Source organism: Vespa mandarinia, chromosome 16 (assembly GCF_050613455.1).
Source record: "Vespa mandarinia isolate Hongniang chromosome 16, ASM5061345v1, whole genome shotgun sequence".
NCBI lineage: Eukaryota > Metazoa > Arthropoda > Insecta > Hymenoptera > Vespidae > Vespa > Vespa mandarinia.
Genome location: NC_140825.1, coordinates 208,015 through 229,245, shown reverse-complemented (window position 1 = coordinate 229,245; position 21,231 = coordinate 208,015). Strand labels below are relative to the sequence as shown.

The 21,231-nt window shown below is 31.2% G+C and overlaps 5 protein-coding genes across 14 annotated transcripts; 2 read left to right on the top strand and 3 right to left on the bottom strand.

The window, feature by feature from the left end:
• Positions 1-408: 408 nt before the first annotated feature.
• On the bottom strand, positions 409-4,859 carry LOC118442071 (uncharacterized). Of its 4 annotated transcripts, none has more exons than XM_035867246.2 (11): positions 3,789-4,859; positions 3,497-3,618; positions 3,269-3,392; positions 2,396-3,169; positions 2,014-2,242; positions 1,743-1,954; positions 1,478-1,657; positions 1,270-1,403; positions 1,018-1,138; positions 753-895; positions 409-654 (listed from the first exon to the last, which is right to left on the bottom strand). In XM_035867246.2, the coding sequence occupies exons 1-11, from the start codon at positions 3,897-3,899 to the stop codon at positions 549-551; spliced, it is 2,256 nt and encodes a 751-aa protein (XP_035723139.2). In that variant the 5' UTR covers positions 3,900-4,859; the 3' UTR covers positions 409-548. The 4 variants fall into 4 exon arrangements, with proteins under 4 accessions (XP_035723139.2, XP_035723141.2, XP_035723140.2 ...); XM_035867248.2 differs by having other exon boundaries at positions 753-892; XM_035867247.2 differs by having other exon boundaries at positions 1,018-1,135.
• Positions 4,860-4,998: 139 nt separating this feature from the next.
• LOC118442073 (uncharacterized) lies at positions 4,999-8,013 on the top strand. Of its 3 annotated transcripts, none has more exons than XM_035867250.2 (7): positions 4,999-5,144; positions 5,786-5,898; positions 6,085-6,277; positions 6,399-6,496; positions 6,652-6,788; positions 6,885-7,232; positions 7,308-8,013. In XM_035867250.2, the coding sequence occupies exons 2-7, from the start codon at positions 5,851-5,853 to the stop codon at positions 7,660-7,662; spliced, it is 1,179 nt and encodes a 392-aa protein (XP_035723143.1). In that variant the 5' UTR covers positions 4,999-5,144; positions 5,786-5,850; the 3' UTR covers positions 7,663-8,013. The 3 variants fall into 3 exon arrangements, with proteins under 3 accessions (XP_035723143.1, XP_035723147.1, XP_035723146.1); XM_035867254.2 differs by having other exon boundaries at positions 5,000-5,144; positions 7,335-8,013; XM_035867253.2 differs by having other exon boundaries at positions 5,027-5,144; positions 5,791-5,898.
• A 2,868-nt stretch (positions 8,014-10,881) lies between these two features.
• LOC118442074 (histone-lysine N-methyltransferase SETMAR-like) lies at positions 10,882-11,454 on the bottom strand. The gene has a single exon (XM_085662003.1). The coding sequence runs from the start codon at positions 11,452-11,454 to the stop codon at positions 10,882-10,884; it is 573 nt and encodes a 190-aa protein (XP_085518129.1).
• Positions 11,455-13,220: 1,766 nt separating this feature from the next.
• Positions 13,221-16,566, bottom strand: Yod1 (Yod1 deubiquitinase). 2 transcript variants are annotated; one of them, XM_035867199.2, is made up of 4 exons: positions 16,409-16,566; positions 15,490-15,863; positions 15,084-15,400; positions 13,221-14,979 (listed from the first exon to the last, which is right to left on the bottom strand). In XM_035867199.2, the coding sequence occupies exons 1-4, from the start codon at positions 16,525-16,527 to the stop codon at positions 14,761-14,763; spliced, it is 1,029 nt and encodes a 342-aa protein (XP_035723092.1). In that variant the 5' UTR covers positions 16,528-16,566; the 3' UTR covers positions 13,221-14,760. The 2 variants fall into 2 exon arrangements, with proteins under 2 accessions (XP_035723092.1, XP_035723093.1); XM_035867200.2 differs by lacking the exon at positions 16,409-16,566 and having other exon boundaries at positions 13,222-14,979; positions 15,490-15,967.
• Positions 16,567-16,668: 102 nt separating this feature from the next.
• Positions 16,669-20,397, top strand: LOC118442041 (putative ATP-dependent RNA helicase DDX23). 4 transcript variants are annotated; one of them, XM_085661922.1, is made up of 11 exons: positions 16,685-16,807; positions 16,960-17,126; positions 17,207-17,826; positions 17,914-18,246; positions 18,320-18,742; positions 18,834-18,960; positions 19,036-19,159; positions 19,229-19,344; positions 19,423-19,683; positions 19,772-19,946; positions 20,032-20,397. In XM_085661922.1, exons 3-11 carry the CDS (start codon positions 17,219-17,221, stop codon positions 20,253-20,255), a joined length of 2,391 nt encoding a protein of 796 aa, XP_085518048.1. In that variant the 5' UTR covers positions 16,685-16,807; positions 16,960-17,126; positions 17,207-17,218; the 3' UTR covers positions 20,256-20,397. The 4 variants fall into 4 exon arrangements, with proteins under 4 accessions (XP_035723085.1, XP_085518048.1, XP_085518047.1 ...); XM_085661921.1 differs by having other exon boundaries at positions 16,711-16,807; positions 16,906-17,126; XM_035867187.2 differs by having other exon boundaries at positions 16,711-16,807; positions 16,906-17,129; positions 17,208-17,826.
• The last annotated feature ends 834 nt before the right edge of the window (positions 20,398-21,231 follow it).

The window sequence follows — 21,231 nt, the reverse complement described above, 5'->3', positions numbered from 1 at the left end:
TTGCAATTAACGAAATTTACGTTTCGGCAAAAGCTCAAAAAAATGAACCTCTCGTGTCCCTCGTCTCGATTGCGACACCACGTTATCTTCTTGTTGCTTTGCCATCAGTGCTGCTCAATCGATTGTATTTCATTACGTGTCATTATGTATCACATGATCAACCGTAAACAATATTCAAACCATTTTGTTTACACTTTCATCTTCTCGCGCGAAATACTAATGTCAATTGAAAGATTAAAAGATATTTTATTTCATTATATTTATATATATATATATATATATATATATATATATATATGTGCATACGTACTTATACGTACACACATCGTACACACATATGTATATATTAGCTGAAAGGACCGGAAAGAACATTACACAGTAAACCTCTATTATTTAAAATATCAACGTTTTATTTATAAAAGTAACGTACGTGTAAAAACATTCCAAATTTTTGTGCTTTTCAAATAAATATGATTCTTTTTTGTTATCATCCGTAAATATATATGTGCGTGAGCGTGTATGTGTGTGTGTGTGTGTGTGTGTGTGTATTAAAATTCTTTAAATTCTAGTTGATACATTTTTTGGATTACATCTTGCATTTCCAGTTCCTTTGCGATTTCATTGATTAATTCATCCACAAGTTTATCCGAAATCCTATATGAAAAATGAAAGATTATTATCTGTAATTCATACTAAAATGAAATAAAAAAAAAATATATATAAATAAAGAAAATGACTTAATATTTATTTACCATGCCACAATATTCCATGGCTTATTTTGTGTATCGTTAGAATACATCGGGTTAGATTTAAATAAATGATAGTATTCGATTCTATATCTCAAAAATTTGGCTTCAGTTTCTTTAGAGATATTTAATTGGACGAGACTATTCTGCTGTAAAATATTTTTTTTTCCCACTTTATTTTTACATATTTGTTTGTAGTAAAAAAAATGTAATGCTAAAATATCTTTCTAAGCATATTGTATTTTCATTGTTGCATCTAAATAATACTCACACTTTTATGATTGTCCAAGTGACTCATAGCATTACAACATGTATGCTCGTTGGATATGTTATCCAAAGATGAAAGACAAATCAAGTCCATGTTTCTTCTATCCTTACTGATTTCTCTTCTGCTGTTTTAAATTGAGGAGAGAGAGAGAGAGGGGGAGAGAGAGTGAAAGAAGTAATATAATTTAAAATAAATATCCTACAAACGTTATTCAATATTGTCGAAATACAACGCATAATTGTGTTTATCCTTTACCTCTTTGAATGTTTTTTAGGTATACGACTTGTGAAATCAACATTTGAAACATCTTTATCATTATAATCCTGAAAAGATTGATACTTTGGAAGAAATTCAAACAATACTTCGTCGGAAGTTGCTGTATAATTTTTCTATAATAAAAATCATTTGTACCTGTTAGAAAATAAATTAGATGGAAAAGCTATTATTTCATAAAATATATCACCTTATTCATTGAATCGTTATAAAGATTTGTACGATTACTTTTTCTTTTATCATGTCTCACCTCGCCTTTACAAAATTTTATATTATACAACGATTTATTAGGTGAGTCTTTCATGATCTTAGCCTTTTTCGATAAAACTAATCTATTGGCACGCTTGGATTGTACTTCCAAGTTGGTATCCTATATTTATAGGAATTTTTTAATTCCTTTTTATTAAATAATCTTTTTAAGTCATTATATCATAAATTATAGTAAATTTTCTTACATCGTCAGAATCTACCGGGACTGTACCCATTATTGTCTTGATATCATCTTCCTTCAAGGATATTTTGTATTTTGCGTCGTCTTCTTGGATAATCTCTTTAGAAAATGCATTTGTAATTGGACTAGAATTTGGTTGTTGCGGTACAGACAAATGTTCGTTATAAATAATTTTATTATGACGCGTATTAATTTTTTTATCCTTTATATGACATGCTGCAAATCGTTATGGTTTAAGTTTTTGTTTGTAAAAATATATCAAGCATATCACGTACCTGAGGATTTCCCTTTAAAATTGCTCTTGTAAGTTTTAGCTTCTATGTTATTGTACATTCTCAATCGAGATTCCAAATTCTTACGTTTAAAACGATTTTTCGTCCGCGGTACATTTGATGGTATAATTACATTTGAAACTATATTGTAATCATCCAATTGCGATTCAGTTCCTGAACTTAGTTTCAACTTGGACAAAATAGCGTTACACTTGGCCTGTGTCTCTTTTTCCTGCAATTAGAGAACCTGTAAGCGAATTCAAATCTGACGTTTCTTATGCTTTTTCAAGATTTAACGTGTGCACATTAAATGTAATTCATCTGTGCTTTTTCTTTTTCTTTTTCTTTTTTTTTTTTTTTTACTCGAAGAGTTTTTTTTATTTACCAGTGGTAACGTACAGGTATCTCCAGAGCCAAAATAATTTCTGGTCAATTGAATATGATCACAGATATCTTTCAAATCGGTCACTACCTTCAATAATTCTTTGATCTTTTTAGAATGTCCTTGCGGAATTGAACAAGGAATATGTCTACAATAAGCAGTTAATCCATGCAATAACAACTGATGAGAAGATATCAATTTTTGTTCAATAATCTGCATGTGAAACGTAATGCCTCTACGACCAGATTTTATCTTTGCAGATGGTGAAATGGCGCGCATATGTTTCTGTATGTCACTGACATATCTGTTAAGATCGTATAAATAATTTCTCGATAGTCTTATACAAAATTCCATAACTCGTTGTTGCCTTCTTTTCAAATCTATGTCGCCATCGGGCAGTGGAATTCTGTCTAATCTGAACGAGATTTCATCTAACAATTCAGAAATTCTTTGCTGCATTATTGCAATTCTATGCGCAGTCACCGGATCTGGTTGCACAGAAATATTATCTTCTTTATCGCTTTCATAATCTATGCTCAATTCTGGAGTGGAGTTACATTCATAATTGCATATTACGTTTTGTTTTGTGCAATGTTTGCTTTGTACAATGTCGGAGGTAGTTCTTCTCAGATCTGATGATCGTTTAGATCTTACAAGTCTCTTATATGGCAACACGTCTTCTCTTAAGATTGACCGATCCATGTCGATAGTAATGGTATCACTGCTTTCTGTTTTTGTTATTTTATTTGTAAAACTTTCCTCTCTATGTTCTTCTGTCTGTTAATTAATAAAGTATATCGTCAAAGTTAATAAACGAAGTTATTAATAAACAAGAGCTTTTCTTTCATTCCAATAACATTGTAAAAATATATTTACCGGATAAATCGACTTATGATCATTCCTTTTACTGCCTTCCATATAAGATCCTAATTTATATTCCGGAAGTGCATCTTCCTCCAATCTTCTTAATTCTCTGTCTTCCCTGCCATACTCGTGAGTGCTAAATAAATGTATTATCATCGATAAATAATAATAGCCTTTTTCTCGTATGACATTACAACTAGGAAGAAGTAAATGAGTACTCTCACATTTCATATATCTTACCTTATATTACCGTTTAATTCTTCTTCTTTTACAAATCTACGCCATGCGCGTTCCTCCTCGTCTCTACATCTTCGTCTTTGCACGTCTTTTATTATGTACTTGAATTGATTTCCAGATATGTACTTAAATTAAAAACAAAAAAAAGAAGGATACACAGATATAACATCAGAATTTCCCAACAAAATTATGATAATGATATTATAACTAAGAATTTCTTTTTCTCTTCCATACAATCATTCTTTATCATTTGCTTTTTTCTCTTTTTCCATTTTATTTTTGTAAACTTCATCACCTTGAAATCGTAATTTTCTCCATCCTCTTCATCCGAATACAGAAAATCTTCCTGTTCCTTTCCATTCGTCAGGTAGCCGCCGAGATGCGAAGTTGCCAATAAAAATGACATTCTTTCTTTGGTTAGGTTTATCTTTCTTTCTCTCTCTCTCTTATTTTTTTCTTTTTTTCTCTCTCTCTTTACATATAATTTCGTCTATTCATCCGATTAGGATCATTTAAATGTTAAAAAAATATAAAAAGGGAGTATGCGTTGAATTTGATAAAATAGAACTATGGAAATATATGCCGCCCTGGGGATGAGAACAGGGGGTTGTGAGAAAAAATGTCTTTCGTTTTGCGGCAAGCCATCAATTGGTGGTTTAAATTCGATATCACTTATCGAACTACGAAGGAGATGCTTTAAAAATATATTAACGCGATATTCACTCAATACCTGCTTTCTATCCCTAGATACGACTCCTTCGTTTTTCAATACAAAACAAATATAAAATGATCGCTGTATGATTTTTTCGCGCATTAATTTTCTTATCAATCGTCAATTGTCCTGAATTCACGATGTAAAACGAAGATTTAATAATCGTTAATAATTTTTTCATTATCTCGAAATTTGTGCATCGGAAATGGGACATTTCAGTTTTCGTTTTAGTAAGTGTATATCTTTTCTTTTTTGTTTTTTGTTGTTTTTCAAACTATACATACCCTAATGAGATTAATTAAAATCTATCAATACATCTTTTAATCCCTGTCAATTTGCGCGCCAAATTTTGAAAGAAGCAGAGCATTGGCTCGTTTTTTTGCGCGGCAACATTTACGAAAGGTGTGTTATTCATAGGGATAGTAGGATGAAAGGGTGGGCGCGGTTATCGCTCGTCAAATCACCACCACCGATCAATACTTGCGCGGCTACAAGGTCTCGTCATGGTTATTTTGGATTATTCGACGAACGGAGTCGGATTTTGCGCGGCGCCAAATTCTTAAAGGCATCGGTATCAAGGCGCGCCTTTTCGATAATAAATGTGGCCCACATTCGTGATCGGTATCACGGAGAGTGGCGAAAAAATTAAGAAATAATTTTTATTCGATTTTCCTATATGAACTTTCTCATACGAGGAATGATACGTAATGAGCGTACATTTTTTCGCTAACAGCACCTGATCTTGCTTGATTGTTAAAAAGGCAATTCGAATAGGTCGCCATCTTGTGCGTTTGCCAACCAATCAAAAATGAGAATTAAGTGACGTTCAGTAGATTCGAGGTGTTTGATCGTCGCACAATCATACTTGGAATCTCAATCGAACGTACGATTCTTTGGTGTTTCATTACAGGAGCTCGTTGCGCATTTAAATACCACTCGGTAAAGTCCTTAATATGGTTTGATTAAAGACAACAATTTCTTTTTATACGTCTACGATTCTTGCGTTTTCATTTTCTCTCTTACTTTACTCATTAAAAATTATGCAATTCGTTTGATAATTATTATAAGGCGCACCATAAAATTCTATGGTTTAACTCGGATTATCATCTTTTATCATCTTTTTAATTTTTTCATATTAAGTACATTATAAGGCTTAAGATTTTTCTTGAACTTTGACAAAAGGGAAGACCATTAAAATGAATAAGATTAATGTCATGTTCTATAATATAAGTAAAAATTCGCAAAGTTATACATTTATTTAATTTTTTTATTACATTTATTTGCCTTTTTTATATTTTTAAAGCTCATCACTTTTCCTCTATCTCTTCTTATATATTGCAATTTCTCTCTTTCTAAACGTCAATCATTTCATATCATCTACATTATACCTTTATCATTTTCTATCCTATAACATCTTGAATAACTTAATAAATATTGGGCTTTAAATGTAAGCAATTAAATAATATTCAAGATATTATAAATATAGATTTTTTCCTTTAGATAATTAAAATGTATAATTTCCTTTACATGACAATATCGTACACGATGCAACAATGATAAAGAGGAAATATTTTTTATAGAACAGTGGTACGCGCATCATAACAAGAAATAATATCTCAAAGAGGGATAATTATATATACAAAATATGACATCTAAAGTTCTTATGAAGCTACCAACGGTACCATTTTCACAAGTAAGCCAACTTAAGTAAAAAAGAATTAAAAATTTATATTATCATCATCATCATCATCATCATCATCATCATCATCATCATCATCATCATCATCATCATCATCATCATCATCATCATCATCATCATCATCATCATCATCATCATCTTGTGCTTCATTGTATTCCCTTATTTTCTTTTTTCTCATAGGGAAAAAAACCAAGCCCACATGACATTACTTTAAACGAGAGAAACGATGGAATGATACAAACTAGACAACAAAATATGAATATAGATAGAGCAGCTCAATTGGAGCAAAACATGAAATTTCTACAAGAGCAACATCAAGCGACCTTACTTGCTTTACATCAAGAAGTTGAAACGTTACGTCAGAGAAACAGAGGTGTATATTAGAATGATGACTATATAACATAAATTTTACTTAATTCTTTTTATAATATATCCTCCATTTATATTAAATTATAATTTATATTATAATAATACATATTATTTCTTTTTTTCAGATTTGCAATTTCAATTAATTTTTTCAAAGGGAACGACTTGTGTACCTAGCAGTCCTTCTTCACCTGAAGACAATGGAAATGGGTTCGCTAAACCAAAGGTCTTTTATACCTCCTCTAACAAAGAATGGAATTATAAAGTAGTAAAAAAAGACATTCTATGTGTTATAAATTATACATTATATATACATATATACAGTTTTACATACATGCAGTTTTTCTTTGCTCGTCATTATAACTTGTCTTATACACACAGGGTAGCCCAGTATGCGTGAACGTGACACCACTGCAGGTTGAACTCTTGGAAAAAGATTTGCAGGATATTAAAGCCTCGTTACAAGATGCAAAAACGCACAACCAGTGCTTAACAGAAATTATTGATCAGCAAAAGAAGTTAGTAGTGCTATTAATCTAACAACACAGTAATAAAATAATTATTAAAATATTAGCAATAATTTAATTGAATTAAACTAATATTTTGCATTATAGAAATTTGGAGGAATTAGAGAAGCAAAAGAAAAAAATAGATGTGACAGATGTGGGAATTCAAGTAGGAGGCAAATCGGAATCTTCTCAAGAAGATATAGTAACACGTTTGGCAGATGCACATGCGGTGATAAAACAATTGCATAGGGAAAATACGGATCAACGAAAGGAAATTGCAACATTAAAGGCAGCATCGGCAAATAACGGAGGTACAAGTAGGGGCGGATGGGCACGTGATAGTAATAATAGTCATCATAGTCGTGTATCATCTATAACTGGAATACAGGAATCAACATCTCACAAATTTCCACCATTACAGACACAGAGCTACTCGCATCGCAGAATTCAAAGGTATTACTTAATAGCGCCCACTCTTCTTTTGATATCACTAATAGACATTCTTCTATGCCCTTATGTTTATTACAGCTTTGATCATAATTCTGATTATCACAGAAACGGAAGAAATCGATATGACAGACAGGATCTTCATACGGACGCTGAAAATACTGCATTACCTCAGCTTCAAAATGGTAGCATAAATTCAGATGCTATGATCTTTGATTCTTGTTATCGCCGATATCAAGCTTATCTTAATTATCATCGAGAATATTATAGTAATCGCAAGTATAGATGTCAAGGTTCGCAAAGGGATCGCAGAGATTCTGAAAATCGTTATTACAGACGCGATTATAAAGATAGAAAATTTAAAGACCATCAGAGGGGAGAATGTACAGATTCTGGAGAAGGTTCGAGAGATGCGGATAGCTCTCATAATCAATAAATAATATATAAATTGTTTTGAATCTGGCGGCTTAGCCGCATCATATATGAGTAGATATGTCTTTAAGTTATTTGCCTTAAAATATGTAAAAGCATCAGGAACTCCATTAGCAGTAATAATAGTTATAAATGCCGAGTGATTAATGTTTTCTCATATAAATATTCTCATCTTGAATATTATTCTGTTCCCTATGCTTAGATCACCATACATAGCGCAATGACACATTAAAGCTATATGATCTCTCGAATGGAACAATCTAGTGCAGCATAAATCATTTTATTCATTATAGGCTGCCTTGAAAAAAGTAGAAGTTATGCCTCATGAATTGGTAACGAAGTAATTATAAACAGCAAATATAGATATCAAAAAAAAAAAAAAAAAAAAAAAAAAAAAAAAAAAAAAAAATAAATAAATAAATAAATAAATAAATAAATAAAAAGAAAAAAAAAAGAAAAAAGAGAGAAAAGAGAAAAAAAGAAAAAAGAAAGAAAAAAAAACAAAAGAAAGGAAAAGCTACTACATGTAATTACAACACTTGAAAAAGTATGAGGAAGTGGGAAACGAAAGATGTAATTAATCGAATTTCATTATTACTTTTTCTGGCATCCCTAAGAAGATTTTATTCGATAAAGAAATGACAAGAGCTTCTACAAGTTATTCTACAATTTACATCACGTTACATTTACAAGATCTAAAGATGCATATCTTAATATTTTATTTTATATTGAGTGATATTAAAAGTAAAAGTGAATTTTAAAATATTAAGTAATTTTATGTAGAGTAACTTTTATTGTAATTGTTTCAAAATTGTATTACAATTGAATTGTAAAATAATTGGCGGATGATAGTTTTTCTTGCACAATGGAAGGTGTATCTATGAAAAAGTTGGAAAATTCATCGATGATACTCATTTATCCTACATATATACTACTGTTTCTAATACATTTTCAACTACTAGTGGATGCATATATGCGCGAGAAATAAAGCAAAGTTGATATACATATAATGCTTCTATCTATGAGAATAGATAAATTAATATGAGGTGTAATGATTTGATCAAGTACCTTTTATCTATTATAATCGCATACCTTATTAAAGAAATGACAAATAATTGGATGATGATTTTCAACATAGAATATATATTTTACTATATTTTCTATCACTTTTGTATATTCAGTTTGCAACTATTACCAATTTTTTATTTCTATATTACCAATTTTGTATTTCATACAAACATTGTGCAATCAAATGAACGTTGAACAAGTTTTAGATTACCCAAACTAAATAGATATAGAGATATAAACATGTTTTTTATATATTTCATAATTTATATTTTATATTTACATATTATGGCGTATATAAGTTGAAATATTTTTATGCACCTTTAGAACTCTTATGAAATTTTACACTCATCATAAATATCTTATATAAGTTATGCTTGAATAGATCACATAAATGAGTTTATTAAGTTTTTGTTTTGATTTATAATTATTGTGAATATAAACTATTAATTATTGCTTGTTAATCTTTATGTTAGCACAAAAATTATTACATAAATTGTAACTTTCAAAGCATAAAATCAAATCAAAAAAATTCAATTTTATTAAATGATTTTAATTTTACAGATTAAATCAATATATTGATTATTGTGTGTAATATCAAATAATTGGATTACAATCAATAGATTTAACAAAAGGGATAAAACAAAAGTTTTCATTACTACTTTCACGACAAATATATATATATATATATATATATATATATATATATATATATATATGTGTATAATTGTATATATTATATATATATGTATAATTGTATATATTATATATACATATATATGTATGTGTATATATATATATACATATATATATATACACATACTATATATATATATACTATACATATAATATATATATATACATATATATATATATATATATCAAAAGTAATTACCATTACGCTAACTTATTCTTCTTTCCTAGAATATTCGAAAAAAAATTATCTAATAATCAAATCATTATTCGTTCTATAGTATTTGATCTAAACGTTGTAATTTCAGTATAAATCATGCAAATGAGAAAGAATGTTTCACACACACACACACACATAAGCATACACACGCGCGCACGCAACACACATACACACGGGGGGAGACATGTAAATTTATTAATTTTTAAGGTTCTAACTAATATCGTAATATTTCTCATCAGTCAGATCAAAATAAAAACAAGTACTTTATGATAATATTACATACAAACTTGTATGCTTAAGTGGAAGAGACATTAAATTGATATTGAGAATATCTTATATTTTCTTATTTCGTTGTGCGCGCGCACAGATTAAATTAAAATTGTACCCAAGAAGAAGACACTAATCGTAATTTCATATTAAAAATATCTGTGATTAGAAATTGCAGTACATAAGATATGATTTATTATTGAAATTTAACATTGCTCTATTCTTATTTATTTATTAGTGTGATTTCGGATAGCTTATTAAAAGTACACATTTTCTTTTTCTTCTTAAAGTTTTCATAATATTTTTAATATTTTATGATTTTGATTTAAAATTTTATATTAATATATAACTTTTTCCAATATAAAAATCTAAATTCATGCGTGGGATGGTGCGATTGAACGATCAATTAATTAAAAATATTCAAAACTGGTTATGGATTCTTCAACAAAAACAATAACTATTTTTAACTACTAATAAATAAATAAATATATATATATATATTATGGTGTCCCATAAGTTTTTTCCTTTTTTTTTTGATGCGAAATCAATAGACGATATTTGTTGTTTAAGGTTGTTTTACTATGTTATATATGAACCGTTCTGCTCTATTACCTTCTTTCATTTCTCAGGAAGCCTCTTTTCAAAATTGTTGAAACTTACTTGCAAAATACTCATCGAGATGCTTTTTTATTTCGCTTTCGGATTTGTGATTTATCGCGGAGAGAATTTTTTAACGAGAGAAACAACTAATAATCGAATGGGGCAAGATTTGAAGAGTACGGAGGATGAGGTAAAATGTCCCAATCAAACTGTAAGAGTTTCTGTCTTACGGCCAACGCAACATGCGGTCTTGCGTTGTCGTGATGAAAAACGACACCTCGCTGGTTCACCAATTCTGGCCGTTTTTCAATTTATCGAATTGATTGCAATATTTTACAGAATTGATCGTTTCACCTTGTGGAAGGAGCTCATAGTACACTACACCTTTTCAGTCCCACCAAATGCACAAAAAAATTTTCTTCGGATGAAGTTCTGGCTTCGCAACAGATGAAGGTCGATTTTCCTTAGACCAAATGCGTTTTCGATGCACATTTTGATATAAAATCCAAGTCTCGTCTCCAGTGAGACGAGCCTCTTTAAAAAAGGATTTTTTTCATGTTGCTGAAGAAGCAAATCGCACATAGAGACGCGGTTCATAAGATCGGTCTCCGTCAATTGGTGTGAAACTCTCATCTTGATTAAATGATTATGTACCGTTGTCCTGGGAATGTTAGTGACATCCACTATCTCGCGCACACTATATCGCGGATTTTCAGCGAGCATACTTTTGATGAGATCCGTATCCGTCGTTACCGGGCGGCCGCTGCGATCTTCATCTCTCAAATCAAAATTATCAGCTCTAAATTTCTTAAACCAATTGCGGACGGTTCTAATAGTCGTGGTACCACTCCCATAAACGGTGCAAATCTCGTCTGCAGTGTCCTTTGCACTACTACCTTTTTTAAAGCAATGAAGCATAACATGCCGCAAATGCTTCTTTTGACTATCCATATTGAACGGCGTAGAAAAAGATTTTAAAAGAGACTTTGTCACCAACGAAACATACTTTGAAAGAGCTGTGAGGACTGAAGTTGATGCCATAAACGGACAATAGATAAATCTACATGTTTACTAACATAGCTGGTTCGAGGTCATACATAGCATGGCGCGGAAAAGACTTATGGGGCATATATATAAAAAATTAAATAATTTAATTATTACTTATAACTTATAATGTTTTTCACTTATAAAATTTAAACTTAATAAATATTTTGAACCGGTAAAGTTTAAAAATTGTAGTAAAAATCTATATATCTCTACACACATATCTATAAATAACAATTTTATCTTGGCGCTAAAATGGTCCAAATTTCATCATCTAGCGTTCGAATATATTTTGGTATTAAACTGTTAAAGAAATAACCTTTTCATAGCGATTAGCCACGTGCTGACAATGTCGATATTTACTAAAAAAATGTCACATGTTCGTTTTTAATCTATCGTTATCCACTTAAATATAACCTCTCCGTATAGGAACAGCACAGATTCGATTATTACTGCGAAGAACTTAGATATAACGATGTAAAAAATATACAATTTAATTGGAATACAACAATAACAAACTCTTACGACGAAGACGGAAACCCAACTGGATTATGTTTTCGTCTTGTTTAATTTTATTAGCCTAATCCACATAAATGGTAAATCGACGATTTATTGGGATCTTTATTTTCTGTCCAATCGACCAGCCAATCAACGATCGCATTTTTTGAGAAGGATAAGAATAAGTTCTGTAGGTTTTTCGTGGATAATCCATTATGTAGAGAGAAACTTTGCAGATCAAGCAATAATTGTGATATATTTATTTAACTTTGTCATATACGTAGTAATTTAATCAGACTATCACTCTCAACAGCTATGGCTGTGGCTTGAGAAGAATCAAAGAAAGAATGAATGATTTCTTTTTTGTTTTTGGCGTCTTTGTTGTCTCTCACTTTATTTGGTTGGTACTCACCAAGGGTGGCGCCGAGGCGAGTTATATGTCTTGTCGGAGGAGGCGTAACGAGGTCGCCACAATTCGTCGAAATTTGGCGCCATCTAACGAAACAGTCTGAAACACTTACGACGTCAGTGCGTATTTGTTTCACGATAAAAGCATAAAGAATAATAAATATAATTAAACATATGATAATTAGTATACAAATTTGCGAATTTAAACAAAATTATCTTTAAATTTAACTATATCCATATATTTGCCTATAGAAGTATAATTAACAATGTAAAATATTAATACTTTAGTGTTTAATTAGAATAAAATTAAAGGGATTTAAAAAATACATTGAAATATGCAGTCACTCGCCCGGTAGTATTTGCATTACATGAATTACAATTAGACTTCGCAATTAATACCGACCCAGGTATTACTATGTGATAATTGCTGCATACGGAGACCCACGGACTAATGCTAACTCTACTCTAAAATTATATATATTATTGTTGTCATTTTGTTGCGATAAATTTTAAAAATAAATTTTTTTAATTATCAAGTATTTTTTATAAACTTTAGTAACGTTGTATCATTCTGGAAACGCTACAGAATATTCTGAATATTTAAATATTAACGATTTATGCTCCGATGTTATATAAATAATGTATTTAATACTTATGTTCAAAAATAAAAAAACTACAGATAGTAAATAATTGTTTTTTATTTCAAATAATTTCATGATAATAATATAATGAATAAACATGACTTGAAAAATGTGTTCTGTATGATTATATAAATGGTTATAAAAATCATGTTCCTAACAGAGTAATAAATAATTATAAATTCTTTTCTGTCAGTTTTCAAATATAATGGATTAAAAACTATACTGAATATATATAATTATGCACTATCGTACTAACGATATTGGAACATATTCTAGATCTTTTTAAAAAAACGATAACTGTAGAAACGAGTGACAATGTATATTAGATGCTTATATCTGCGAAGAAAGGAAAAGAAAAGAATTCACTATAATTTAGCCGTCAATAAACATTAGTTTCATCAAACAATTGGGCATTTCTTGCAAGACTCGATATTATCTATCTATGCATCTATCTGCATAGAAATAATATAATCTGACAAAAGTATCTATTATATATGTCCATATAAATAAAGTAATCGGTTTGGTAACCTTTACTATATTATTCGTTTACAATAGTTTCATGTGTGTGTGTGTATATGTGTATGACCTGTGAAGATAAATATTTCCAAGAAATCATTATTTTCAAATAATAGTATTACCATTATAGCTGCACTGTAATTTATAATTTACAACATTTCCCTTTTCTCGTCTTATTTTTACAAGTTATGTTTGTATATATTTTTTTCAAATAAAATTAAATTGATCCTACTGTATAAATTTCACAAAATGATTGTTAGTTATAGCTTTCAAAATATAATATATATAAGTCATAGAACATGTTGGGCTAATAAAAATGACAGTTTTTACAGTAACATATTTAAGGGCTATCATAAATTCTCAATCTTGCTAATGCTAGATTTAAGAAAAATATAAAATATATATACTATATATTGTAATAATACAGTATGTGTGTACATATAATTAAATTGTTTTAAATGAGTTTTAAAATATTGTTCACTGTAAATCATTGTTCAAAGTAATAAATGAAAAATAATGAATTAAATTTTTTCCAATTATTAATATTGCGCAATTTCACATATTGCAAAGTAAATAAAAGATAACTATAATTAAAGGCACGTTTTAGTTTGTGAAATAGACGATACTAATATATATCCAATTTTACAATTAAATGATATATCCCTCATTTTAACGATGATATTGAATTAACCATTAGACCAAAGAATTGCACAAGATAAATAAAATGCATAAGGTGAAAGTAATTTCTTTTAATTTCGAGAAAAAAGAAAAGAATAATAAAATATTTATATAAATAATGGATTATAAACTTTTTCTCAAAAATATAATATGCATAATTTTATCCATAATAATTTTGCTTTATAGAACGAAATAAAAAGACACACACGCGCAATTGTATGATCACTGTTGAAAAGAAGTTTTCAGCTGAATCAGTGGTCATTATTTGTTTATAAAATTCAATCAAGGAGTGCATTTTATAAATATATATGCATATTTAGGACAGAAGAAACATTGGCGCATAGTTCTTAAATGTTTTCAAGCCTTCATCAAGTGAAAAATCATTTTGAGGCTAATTTATCGAACACCTTACATAGCAGCAGTCTGATTAAAAATACTTATTATATATTGCACGAGCAAAATTGAAATTACATTACACAGGCACTTCTCCAAAGCTCTTGTGGCCTGTTTCACTGGCATGTTGTCGTGCTGCACCCGGTCCATTTAATTTTACATTGCAATCATAACACATTAATTTAAATTTTTGTATGTCTGTATACTGACGACTAGACTTCACTTCTCTTGCAAGTTCTGCAGCTTCTAATAACATTCTATCATCTTCGGTCGGAAAGATCGTTTGGATACTACCACCCTAGGAAAAAAAATGCACCATTAAGTAATTGCATTTTACGTACGACTAAATACATTTCAATTGTATTTAATTTAATTAAGTAGAATTTATTATCTTTAGCTCACATCGAGTGGTTCCAAATAAAGCGGATCATAATGTATTCCATCAAATATAAGAAATACTCTTTGGGCATAATGTTGATCTTCTCCAAACCTATTTATAATAGCATTGATACTATCGATTACAGCTATCTCTAATCCATAAAACTTTGACAGTATAGACAATTCTATTGCTCCTCCCCAAGAATCGGGCTTTAAAATCCATTCGCAATATTCTGCGTTAGGTCTACCCAAAAAAGCTTCCGAATATTCCTCTGTATCGGCAGCTACGGCATTTGCTATTATCTCTCTCATAAAACTTGAGCAATTGCGATCGACTTTCCCTGAATAAAAAATATATATAAATATATCCTTGACTTGAATAAGTTCGTATAATCATATTTTGTAATATCTTAGATGAGTATAACATTACCATTCAGAACGTAGCCAACGCTAGTAAATAAACACGAATTATCTGCCGGCACAACCATTTTCATGAGTACACCTGGAGTATTAATGAAGGTTTCATCATTTACAATGTGAGATCTGCCAACTTCCGTTGCTATTTGAGCACCGTTAATAACTTGTTTTTCTTCAACGATCAGGGTGTCACCAGAGACTATACCGCTGTCCGCAATTGTAGCTGATTCATTATCAAGATCGATCGCCTTAGGCGGAAAACCACCAAGGACATGAAGAGCTTCAACGGATATACCTGTTACATCGGCTAGCTTCGATTTTAATAGAGCTACTTTGTCCTGCGGGACAAGCCCATTTACAACCTTTTGTCCTGACTTTGTTTTGACCCTTAAAACAAATCCAGCCATACTTTCAGGCGGTTATGAGTTAAACCAGAAAAAAAAAATAAATAAATAAATAAATAAATAAATAAAATAAAACAAAATAAAATAAAATAAAATAAACTTATGACTTTTCTTTCAAACGGCTATCCCAACCTCTCAAGGGATCGAGATCATATCATGGGAGGGAGGGGGGGAGAGAGAGAGAGAGTCATACCAATCTCACTATGACTTTTACTTATTATTTACTAGCCATGCTTATTATTCCTTATTCCTGATTCGTGAGTTTTGCCTTTTACGAAATTGAAGCAAATTGAACAAAGCGTAAAAATATGAAATATTAAGGAATCTAATAACAGCGCCCGTTATCGTTGATCACGTGATCTGGATAATAACCGATTACACCACAATGTATAATGTATATATAAGAGAAGGACAGGTAGAATTTTAAGAGAGCTTATGCGCCACGCACGCACCACGCACACTTATCTCTGTCCAATTAATTTTTCCTTCCTTTATATTAATCAATCTTATTCGACGACGTCGACCAACCTTGTTGAGATTTTTATTAAAGAACTCTGCGCGATGGACTCAGCCAACATTGCGAAAAAATAAACGTCAAATATCGATATTGCAGATAAATATTTGGTGATATTATTTTTGTCATGCATACATCCAACGCTATATTCGATAATCAATATTAATGCTTATTATATATCATTATTATTGTTCGTATGAATAAATTGAAAAGGGGATGAATGAATCACGATCAGAAAACTGCTATTTTTACTGCAGTCGTTAAGTTCGCAGTTGTTACGTCGAGCGTACACCGAGCGGTGGCGCTAATACGAATATATTTTCAGTTGTTGTCGGATATCTATATAATAACGTGACCCCAAGCTCACGGACAATCACTCATAATTATTATAAATAAGAATTATTTATCTAATTGTAAGCATTCATATAAGAATTTATATATATATATATATATATATATATATAAGTCGACGATTTCGAAATATAACCATATTTTTATAAATTTCTTCAAGGAGAAATAAAAGTTTTTTTTTGTTTACTATGGTGTTCGGCTCGCTTGGCTCCAGAGGGACGTATTAGAGAGTATAGTATATTAAGGATGCAAATAGAATTAAGATTGAAATGTTGATTGAAATTATTCTCCTAATTAAATAATCTCGTTTGCATCAAGGTTGCTTGATAGTTTACGTATGCTCCGGATTATTGATATAAAATAAATCCTTTGTAAATAAGATAAGTAAATAGTATTGGAAATCGTTCACGTCCATTACCTTACTTATTAATTATTTTAAAAATTATTTTCCCATCGTTACAGTTAACGTGACAATGGCACACGATAAGAAAACCGTCAGACGTAGTAGATCTCGTGAAAGGGATCGCGATCGTGAAAGAGACCGAGAACGACGTGATCGACGTCGTTCCAGAAGCCGATCTAAGGAAAGAAAGAAGGATAGAAAACGTTCGAGATCAAGAGAACGTTCGCGCGAACGAGATAGATCGCGGGATAGAGATCGTTCGAGAGAAAGGGATAGATCTCGTGAGAAAGATCGCGATAGATCCAGGGATAGACGGGATATCAAAGATAAGGGAAAAGATGATAAAAAACGTAAGGGAAGTCCAATATTCTCTGTTGAGGAAGAAGCGAAGAAAGAGGTCAAAAATGAAGTTAAAAAGGAAGAGGAAGAAGCTGAGGAGAAATCAAAATCAGTGCAAAAGAGAGAACCGCTTAGTTTGGAAGAGTTACTGGCTAAAAAGAAGGCGGAAGAAGAAGCGCGGGCAAAACCAAAATTTTTAACTAAGGAAGAACGTGCAGCTTTGGCATTAGAAAAGCGCCAACAAGAGGTAGAAGCGATAAAGAAGCAACAGGAAGAAGAACGCAAAGCATTTTTCTCCGGAGGCGAAATCAAAGAGAGAGATTGGGATGATAGAGAACGGTAAGTTTTCTTACCAACATTAACTCTTTGTTATAGCTTTTAAGTTATACTATATAAAAGCTAATATATTTATGTATTATGATGCAGACGTAGAGATGCTCAACGTTCGAGAGAAGAAGAAATAAAGGATAAGGATAAGGAAAAGGAAGTGGAAGCTATTAAAGAACGTTATCTTGGTCTTATAAAGAAGAAACGTCGTGTGAGAAGACTGAACGATAGAAAATTTGTATTTGACTGGGATACATCGGAGGATACGTCAGTCGATTACAACAGTATATATAAGGAAAGACATCAGGTGCAATTTTTTGGAAGGGGTAATCTCGCGGGTATTGATATTAAGGCTCAGAAACGCGATCAAAGTAAATTTTATGGAGAACTGTTAGAAAAAAGACGTACGGAAGCGGAGAAGGAACAAGAGAAGTAAGTAATTTATTCTAAAAGTTAGATTATAATTTTGAAAGTTATACCAACAAAATAAATTTCTCTTTCAAAGGATGCGATTGAAAAAAGTAAAAAGAAAAGAAGAGAAGCAAAAATGGGACGATCGTCATTGGTCTGAGAAAGCCCTTAACGAAATGACCGAAAGAGATTGGCGTATATTTAGAGAGGATTATAATATTACGATAAAAGGAGGACGTATTCCTGACCCTATTAGGTCATGGAAGGAGTCCGGATTTCCAAAAGAAATTTTAGATATTATCGATAAAGTCGGATATAAGGATCTAACGCCTATTCAAAGACAAGCTATTCCCATAGGTCTCCAAAATCGTGATATTATAGGTGTTGCCGAAACTGGTTCTGGAAAAACATTGGCGTTTTTAATTCCTCTTTTATTATGGATTACTAGTTTACCCAAAATTGAAAGATTAGAAGAAGCCGATCAAGGTCCTTATAGTATAATTTTGGCTCCAACGCGGTACGTTAAAACGAATTTTTTAAGTGTGTCCTTGCATATATTATGATTTAAAGAACACCAAGTATTATTAAATGTCTCTTATTTATATTAGTGAATTAGCACAGCAGATTGAAGAAGAAACTAATAAGTTTGGACAACCCTTGGGCATTAGGACGGTTGTAGTAGTGGGTGGTTTATCTAGAGAAGAGCAAGGATTTAGATTACGTATGGGATGTGAGGTAAGGTAGAGATAAATTATTAAGAAAAATTAGAATTTCTTTTTAAACTATCTTTAACATAATTTTTGTTTCTAGATTGTCATTGCTACCCCTGGAAGATTGATAGACGTGTTAGAAAATCGATATTTAGTTTTAAATCAATGTACATATATCGTATTGGATGAAGCTGACAGAATGATAGACATGGGCTTTGAACCAGGTTACATATTAAACTATTGCTTTACTCAAGATTGATATGCGAAATAATTTATATATTTATTTATATTAGATGTACAGAAAATTTTGGAGTATATGCCGGTAACAAATTTGAAACCGGACAACGAAGATGCCGAAAATGAAGAAAAACTTTTGGCTAATTACAATACAAAGAAAAAATACCGACAGGTGATCGATATATATGTACACACACATACACAATCGTTCATTTTCAACGCTTTAATCTCTTGTCTCACTGTTTTTTAGACTGTGATGTTTACAGCTACTATGCCTCCTGCAGTGGAACGTTTGGCAAGAACTTATTTAAGACGACCTGCTGTAGTCTATATCGGTAGTGTTGGTAAACCTACGGAACGAACTGAACAAATAGTTCACATAATGGGTGAAGCTGATAAACGTAAAAAACTTATGGAAATACTTAGCAGAGGTGTTGAACCACCCGTTATTATATTCGTTAATCAAAAGAAGGGTGCAGATGTACTTGCAAGAGGATTGGAAAAGCTTGGGGTAAAACATAATGACATATTATGTATATTATATGTACATATGTAGTATATATTTATATATGATTATGATGAAAACATTATATTTTTAGTATAACGCGTGTACTCTTCATGGTGGTAAAGGGCAGGAGCAAAGAGAATATGCTCTTGCATCTCTTAAGAGTGGAAGTAAAGATATTTTAGTTGCTACTGATGTAGCTGGACGTGGTATTGACATTAAGGATGTATCTATGGTTATTAATTATGATATGGCTAAAACTATTGAAGGTATGTGTATATTTGTAAAATATACATGGTAAACTTATTGTTGAAATGTTTATTCTTACTAATGCAATTTCATATTCCTTCGTAGATTACACACATCGTATTGGTAGAACGGGGCGTGCTGGTAAAGCTGGTCTTGCTATTTCTTTCTGTACAAAAGATGACAGTCATCTATTCTATGATTTGAAGCAAACTATTCTTGCTAGTCCAATATCCACTTGTCCACCAGAATTACTTAATCATCCGGATGCGCAACATAAGCCAGGCACAGTGGTTACTAAAAAACGTCGGGAAGAAAAAATATTTGCATAAATTTTAATTAACGTAAACGCACATCAACGCAACGCACGTTATTCTTTCTTTTATATAATTTGTTGTACAATTAAAAAAAAATCGAAAAGCGATCAATTTTTGTCATTAAGTAATTAATACGGTTATCTGTTGTAATTAGGTACAAAAGATAAGTAATATTTTCCTATGTACGATGTAAGATACAAATAAAAATATTTAATTCGCTTAATAATATAACAAGTTATTGGAATTTATCATTTACGAATTGAAATAAGTCTTGATTATATGGAAAGTATATCACATAAAATATATGTACATGTGTAAAATTGATAGATATTGAAAGCGGTTGAATAATATTGATATTAGCGCGATGTGATGAAAGCATAACAGGCCAACTAGAATAACGAGGCGTCTATGAACATACGAATAATGCGACGCTTGTAAAAAGAGTGCGAAGTAAGTTACGTCTCTGACCGATCTCACGATCGTCAACGGCAACGGGACAATCAAATTCCTCAATTGTTTTCCATCGCAAAGATTGTGGAATCGTTCTTCGAAATGAACTTCCTCTGGAATATTATATATCGGTCTCGATTTCTCTCCGCCTGACTTGCGTTCTCTTTTCTCAATTTACAAGAAAATCTTATAAAGAAGGAAGAAATAGCAAATGATAATTCTTGGACGAGATCTTCCGCGAACCAACCCATAGATTTACAAGCTCGACATAGATCGCTCTCGAAAAGAAAACGCAAAGTTTCGAGGCAAGGAAAAAATCGCTTCAGCCGTGGATCGCATAAACGAGGGAAACCAAACGGCGGTGTCCAAACCCCGAAAAGCTCGTCGCAAAAAAGCTAAAAGTGTGACTGGAGATTCCAAGGTTCATCTAAAGCTTACTATCTTAACGGTCTTTTTTTTCTTGTTCCTCCCCCCCCCCATAATTCCGCCCCCCATAACTCAACCAAATATTATAATCTAATAATGATGATGATGATGATGA

What these genes read in the sequence shown, in the direction of transcription:
- LOC118442071 (XM_035867246.2), bottom strand. Translation starts at nt 3,899, where the DNA reads ATGTCATTTTTATTGGCAACTTCGCATCTCGGCGGCTACCTGACGAAT. An exon ending in ATCATAAGTCGATTTATCCG is followed by an intron (nt 3,170 to 3,268) that starts GTAAATATATTT and finishes ATTAATTAACAG; the next exon opens with ACAGAAGAACATAGAGAGGA. An exon ending in CCATGGAATATTGTGGCATG is followed by an intron (nt 655 to 752) that starts GTAAATAAATAT and finishes TTTTTCATATAG; the next exon opens with GATTTCGGATAAACTTGTGG.
- LOC118442073 (XM_035867250.2), top strand. Translation starts at nt 5,851, where the DNA reads ATGACATCTAAAGTTCTTATGAAGCTACCAACGGTACCATTTTCACAA. An exon ending in CAACGGTACCATTTTCACAA is followed by an intron (nt 5,899 to 6,084) that starts GTAAGCCAACTT and finishes TTTTTCTCATAG; the next exon opens with GGAAAAAAACCAAGCCCACA. An exon ending in TCGCATCGCAGAATTCAAAG is followed by an intron (nt 7,233 to 7,307) that starts GTATTACTTAAT and finishes TGTTTATTACAG; the next exon opens with CTTTGATCATAATTCTGATT.
- LOC118442074 (XM_085662003.1), bottom strand. Translation starts at nt 11,454, where the DNA reads ATGGATAGTCAAAAGAAGCATTTGCGGCATGTTATGCTTCATTGCTTT.
- Yod1 (XM_035867199.2), bottom strand. Translation starts at nt 16,527, where the DNA reads ATGCATGACAAAAATAATATCACCAAATATTTATCTGCAATATCGATA. An exon ending in CGTTGGCTACGTTCTGAATG is followed by an intron (nt 15,401 to 15,489) that starts GTAATGTTATAC and finishes TTTTTTATTCAG; the next exon opens with GGAAAGTCGATCGCAATTGC. An exon ending in TTTATTTGGAACCACTCGAT is followed by an intron (nt 14,980 to 15,083) that starts GTGAGCTAAAGA and finishes TTTTTTTCCTAG; the next exon opens with GGTGGTAGTATCCAAACGAT.
- LOC118442041 (XM_035867192.2), top strand. Translation starts at nt 17,219, where the DNA reads ATGGCACACGATAAGAAAACCGTCAGACGTAGTAGATCTCGTGAAAGG. An exon ending in GCGGAGAAGGAACAAGAGAA is followed by an intron (nt 18,247 to 18,319) that starts GTAAGTAATTTA and finishes TCTCTTTCAAAG; the next exon opens with GATGCGATTGAAAAAAGTAA. An exon ending in AGACATGGGCTTTGAACCAG is followed by an intron (nt 19,160 to 19,228) that starts GTTACATATTAA and finishes TATTTATATTAG; the next exon opens with ATGTACAGAAAATTTTGGAG.